Genomic DNA, 6,277 nt, shown 5'->3' on the forward strand with positions numbered 1-6,277 from the left:
TTTCTTCATTGAGTCAAGTTTTTCTGAATGTCTTCCCAGCTTTTGATACCCTTCTTTACTGGTGGCTCAGAAGCATCATCTTCAAGGAGCACAACTAGATCATCAACCTTTTTTCCTGGTCCCTTGATGTTTTTACTCTTCACAATCTTAAGTCTCTCACTCTTTCTAGGTTGCACCTGGCCCTCACTTTTGCTAGACTGCACCTTAGCACCTAGCCGCTCACTCTTTCTAGTATGCACTTTGCCCTCAATTTTGCTAGACTGCACCTTGCCCTCACTTTTTCTAGACTGCACATTACCCTCACTTTTGGCCCCACTAGTATGCACATCAGTATGGTGGACATAGTTCCTTCTTGCCTCTTTTAGAGCTTCCACCTAAAAATACATACCACAACACTAACCATAGTCAATACCAGAAATAAATTACAAAACAAAAAGAATATAACAACATTAAGTATTTATAGTAACCATAGTCACATACAGGATCTTTGAAAGCTGGTTTCACATGAGATTTTTTTACTTTTGCAGGCCTTCTAAATCTTACCTTTAAAGTAGCAACTGTAAATTTTGTTTTACATTATGGTGAAACTTCTAAGATAAGTTTATGCCCTTGATGTAATTTTTTATTATAATTAAATTTTTAATTTTTCATGTGATATCTTTAAATATTATTTTATCATAAGACAACTTGAGAAAAGTAAACATATAATTTTTTATTTTAAGTTGCCAATTTCACAACATTTTGTCTATAGATTATATGTATTGGAAAAAAGATATAAAGATACAAATAAGTTTCATTGATGAAAAAATCTGCGGCCAAAACCAAAATATGCTTCAAGCAAAGCAGCTCCAAGCAAATATTACATACAAACCAAATTATGTGAGGCATTAATAGGGCAAGTCTGTCAGCTAGAATTTTGGTGATTATTTTGTGCTTGAAGTTTGCTAGGGAAATGGGCCGGAACTGCTCAATGGATTATGCATTAGGAACTTTAGGAATCAACACCAAAGTGTTGGTGTTGTAGTTAGGGGCAATCCATCCTTCTGGAAAGAACTGCAGCACTGCACCAAAAACATCCTCTTTTGTGATCTGCCAGTATTTTTTAAAGAAGAAACCGTTGAAACCATTCGTACCCGGGGCACTTTCCTTGTCCAAACTCATGACTGCATTGTGAACCTCCTCTAACGACGGAATCCTGGTGAGATCTATGTTGTTTTCATCAGTTACCAAGGGAGGAATAACTTCTTCAATAAGATTAGAATCCTGCAAAACAGAAAGTTTATTAAAGATGTTAGTATAGTAAGAGACCACGTGGCCATCTATCTGCTCTCTATCCGAAACCATCTTGCCATCTATTTTCAGACAAGAAATGCTCATGGTAGCTTGTTTAATCTTAGAAAGCCTGTGGAAAAACTTCGTATTCTTGTCACCATCCGCTTGCCATTTCACTCTAGAATTTTCCTTCCAAAAAATCTCTTCTCTTTGAAGAGCTAAGTCTAGATGAAACTGATCATTTGTTTCCATATTATCCATGGTATCTGAAGGGCCTTCCTCCGCAATCTTATCTTGAATTTCCTTGAGGTTATCTTCCACTTTTTTGACATTATCTTGAACATTCCCAAATATGGACTTATTCCAATCTTTGAGTTTGGTTTTAAGAATCTAGAGTTTTCGTTGAAGAATGAACATAGGGCATCCCATCACTCTAGTTTTATAAGTATCCGAAGTCAGAACTTCACAGCTAGGATGGGTGGCCCATGTTTGCAGAAACTTAAACCTGGAGGCAGCTTTGTTGTCATTCGAGAGGAATTCAAACAAAATAGGATAATGGTCTAATTTATTTCTAGGTAGAGTTCTACAAGAGTTATTTGGCCAAAGATCAAACCAATTTTGGTTGCAATTGGTTCTATCCAGACGTCTCCAAACGAAGAGAGTCGGATCTGCCATTTTTCCAGGTGAAGAGAGCCCTAGAGGTGGGAAGATGCACAAGGGAATTCTGGTTTGTCCAATTGTTGAAATCATCTATGGGAGGTCTAGCAGGAGACTTAGACCCACGATGCTCATGCGCTTCCATAATACAGTTAAAGTCTCCAATATAGACCCAAGGAAGATTGAATTGAGATTGGAACTGGGAAAGTTTATTCCAAAGCAATCTATCGGTGACCACGTTGGTAGAAGCATAAACCGCTGAGAAACCAAAATCTCCCACCTGGTTCTTAAGAAGAAAAGAAACATGCTGGAAATCCGAAGCAATCACTTGAGGTTCAAGAGAAATACGACAGTAGCACCAAAGATTAGGATCTTAGTCATCCCTCTCATTAACAACAAATAGCTTAAGACCTGATCTATGAAGCCATCTAAAAGGAAAATTCTTCACTTCCATCCACATTTCCGAAATGAAGACAAAACCAGGTTTATTTACATTGATGAGTCTATTAAGAGCTAATTTTGTTGGGGAGTTAGCAATACCTTTCACATTCCAAAAGAGGCACTTCATGGGAATGTTAGGGCAAGTTCTGCTTGAGACCGTGAATCACGCTTCGCTTTATTCCTTGTTGTATGTTTCTTTTTAAGAATAGAGACTGCATTGGTAAAAGTCTCATCCTTGTTTATTGGTTCTTCCTTTAAATCAGCCAGATTCGCCCAGGAGCTGTGAAGAAAGCTTTCCATTGGGGTCTCAATGACTTGAGTCGATTCCACATAGTCTGACGGTTGTGTTTCGTTGTCTTTCGGGGGTTGTGAAATGAAGTTTAGAGGATTAGGAACAATTATGGGCACAACATGCACTAAATTCTCAATTAACGGTTGAGCCTCTTCCAAAGGAGCATTTTTATCTGTCACAATTTATTACTAGTTACTTGCAGACTTTTTTAACACAACTTATTAATTTATTTGTCTTAGATATAATTGAGGAAATTCATTCCATAATATTATTTTTTAAATTATCATATATTATATTTTATATCAAACATATTTTTTTTATTTCTTCATAATAATAATAATAAAATATTATTACTGATTTAAAATTTAAAATTTGTATATTGCACTCCGAACATGCATAATAATTTATATTATATATAAAAATAATTTAAATTAATTCATTAATAATAAATAATTTCTTATATAAATTATATATAAAAATAATAATGTGACATATTAAAATGATAATAATATTAATAAATAACATTATATTATTTTTTAAGACGTTTTATTAAAAAATGAAAATAAAGAGGACATTTGGTAATAACAAGCAAAAACACAATAATGGTTTACTTTGTTATAGTATATATTATAATATTTTAAAATGATCTTAAAAAATATTTTTTTTAAATTGAATGGTTGAATGAAGAAATTTAAATTGTAATCTAAAAACAAAATTTATTACATTGATTTAATATTAATTTTAAAATTATATAAGTTTTTATATCAAAATAAGAGTTTTTTATATATTTAGAAATAAAGAAAATAAAAATTACATGGATTTTAAGATAAGACAAAATTAGATAAGCAATAATTTGTTTTTGAAATTTTTATAGCAGAAGAGAAGAGTGGAGTTTGCAGGGTTACGACACTTGTCATTTTATAACTAGTGCAGTGCAATGCAAAAGTTGCTGCAAAGAGTGAGGCACGTTTGCTCAGTGAGAGCACCGAGTGAGAGAAGTTGCTTGGTGAGAAGTTGTACGGCTCTCATTTTTTTCTTCACAGTTTTGATACTCTCTCTTTTCTCACCATCAGCCTCAACCGCCCACCTCTCTCCATCTCGGCTTCTCTCTCTTCACTCCAACCAAAACCACAACAACCACTTCATTTCATCTTTCTCTCAAATTTCATACTCCCTTGGCCATGGAAAAGAAACTCAACAAATCTCTGACCGTTTCAATGACGACTCGCTCTCCATAACTTCAAAAACAACACTCTCGTTCCTCTCTCTCTTCCTGAATTTCAACAATACTCTCACCTTCGTCATCAACACTTGAAAATTCCTTTCTCTTCCCCGCGGATTCTGTCGTGCCTCCGAGTTACATGTTTCGGTCAAGGTATCCAACATAAGCATCTCCATTACTCAAGAGCTCTGAGTTTATTTCTCACAGATCAAGATTCAGTTAAGATCTAGTTTCATCACCTCAAAAGTTCATGGAGGGGTAGAGTTTTCTTATTCTTTCGATTCAAGAACCTCCTTCAGGTAAGTATCTGAAACTCTCTCAGCATACTTAAGATGGTTGTTTCAAATGTTTGTGGTGGATAGATGTATTGTTGCACTTTGATTGCATGTTGTGTGCTTTGATTTGAGGGCTTTAGCATGCGTTGTAGTCATTATAAATATTCTACCTTAATGTTATGCATTGCTTTGAATAGTTTAGACTAGTCGGAACTTGTTTTTCATGGATTCCGGTGACCTAGGGTTTCGTGGTTACTCTCAGATAGGGAGTTAGAGGGCCTATAAATGAAAATGGGGCTCGTATTGAGGATTAGTGCAAAATTCCGAGTCAGGTGGTGGTGAATGTTCTCGTGTCTGGAAGTTTTTGTAAGCCGCCGCCGTTAGAGTGGCCTGAGAAGACCACCGGAGCTCCGTCTCCGGCGTTGTTTGTTTTTTATCTTGCTTTTCCAGTTGGCGTGCGTTTAGTGGCCGTTGCTTTCCACTTTATTTCATCTTTTGTCTTTTATTCAATGATTGGTTTGTGATGTGTTGCCGTGTGATTGGCTGGAGATGCTTTGTCTTTTAGTCACTTAAGGAGACTTGACCAATTGATTATTGTTGCCTTATATGTGTGTCACATGTAAATATATATAACTATATGATATAGTAGCACATGCTGATGAAATAATAAAGGTAATGCTAATAATAAGATGGAGTATTCGGTTATTGCTAGTTGGGCTTGATGCCATTTTTCTGAGTGTACTACTATTCTGATAATGCTATAACGTGTTTGTTGATTGGGCCTCAGCGCCATTATTATCTGCACCCTGGAAATCTGGCCCATGCGCCATTTGCGACAGTTGCTATTTGAGAAATCTAATATTTATATGAAATCTCAGGTTAGTTTCAAAATGCAGACGCATTCCGTAACAAGATTTCGAGATTGGCGAATAAGCGGCAATTTAAATTCAGTTAGAAATCAAGGAGAAGGAGGTAGTTTTTGATGCCAAGAAGTAATTTATCTACTGATATCTTTAATTTGAATTAAATTTGTTCTATATTCAAATGGTGCAGAATCCTGTTTTGCTTTTGCATCATGTGCGGCGGTCGAATTTCTGTATCACCGCCACCCAAATTTTGAACAAAGGGTGTTGCTATCACCTCAAGATCTATGGAACAATTTAGTTGATGTGAACCTTCTAATGGGGGCTGATGATGATGATGAGGGTGGCTGTAGCATTCCCTTGGCATTAACATGGATAAGAGATCATGGCTGTGTATTGGAAGAAGACTCTCCATACTTGGGAGTACTTCAACATCCTCTGCCTTTAAACGAGCGTCTGGTAAAAATATTTCCATGTTTTGTAATGTAAATACACTTTCAACATTTTTATATGTGTAGTTAATAACTTTTAGTTTAATTATACTTAAATAATGTTTGCAGGTTAAAATGAGAATAGAAACTGTTGTTCCGGTACTAAGTAAGAATATGGAATATAATGTATTTCATTATGGACCTGTGATTGTGAGCATAGATTGGATTCCTGAAATGGAACTCATATCCGGGGTAAATAATACATGCAATTTTTTTTTTTTTAATGAAAATTCAATTTGTTCTTTTATTTAGTCTTTATTTTTTGTAATGACAGGATGAGATATATCAGGGACCTCGTCATGCCTCTGCATTTGATCCAACACTAGTAACACGCCATGCTGTGCTTGTAATAGGTTTTGGAGCTAGAAGAGTTGAAAATGAGCTTGTCCGGTTCTGGTTAATCCAGAATTCTCACGGACCTGAATGGGGGCATAATGGATGCGCCAAGTTTACTCGAGCTAAAATCCACAACCGTTATCTTATCAACGACGGTTGGAGACCTGCAGGCGTAACAAATCTTGATGCAAATGGAATTGAATATGAAGTGTGACTGACATATGGTTCATCTTATTTTTAGCTTTGCTTTCGCTTTCATTGTTAAATTGAACCGCTTACAACACTTCATTAACATATATTTGTGTTTGTTTTCAATTTTCACCATTATTAGTAAACTCTTTCTTTGGCGCTCTTTCCTTAGCACAACAAATCGATTGTTCAAATATTTGAATGCTTAGCAAGTCATTTACCATGAGAAATAGCCTACA

At 35.5% G+C, this 6,277-nt stretch overlaps 1 protein-coding gene across 1 annotated transcript; it reads left to right on the forward strand.

The window, feature by feature from the left end:
- Positions 1–4,980: 4,980 nt before the first annotated feature.
- Positions 4,981–6,063, forward strand: LOC131658166 (uncharacterized). The gene is made up of 4 exons (XM_058927495.1): positions 4,981–5,131; positions 5,213–5,481; positions 5,583–5,705; positions 5,788–6,063. Exons 1-4 carry the CDS (start codon positions 4,981–4,983, stop codon positions 6,061–6,063), a joined length of 819 nt encoding a protein of 272 aa, XP_058783478.1.
- The last annotated feature ends 214 nt before the right edge of the window (positions 6,064–6,277 follow it).

This window comes from Vicia villosa, linkage group LG3 (assembly GCF_029867415.1).
Source record: "Vicia villosa cultivar HV-30 ecotype Madison, WI linkage group LG3, Vvil1.0, whole genome shotgun sequence".
Lineage (NCBI taxonomy): Eukaryota > Viridiplantae > Streptophyta > Magnoliopsida > Fabales > Fabaceae > Vicia > Vicia villosa.

Bases quoted from the DNA above. Each gene is read 5' to 3' on its own strand.
- LOC131658166 (XM_058927495.1), top strand. From the start codon at position 4,981: ATGCGCCATTTGCGACAGTTGCTATTTGAGAAATCTAATATTTATATG. The intron at 5,482-5,582 runs GTAAAAATATTT...TAATGTTTGCAG, and splicing joins TGCCTTTAAACGAGCGTCTG to GTTAAAATGAGAATAGAAAC. The intron at 5,706-5,787 runs GTAAATAATACA...TTGTAATGACAG, and splicing joins AAATGGAACTCATATCCGGG to GATGAGATATATCAGGGACC.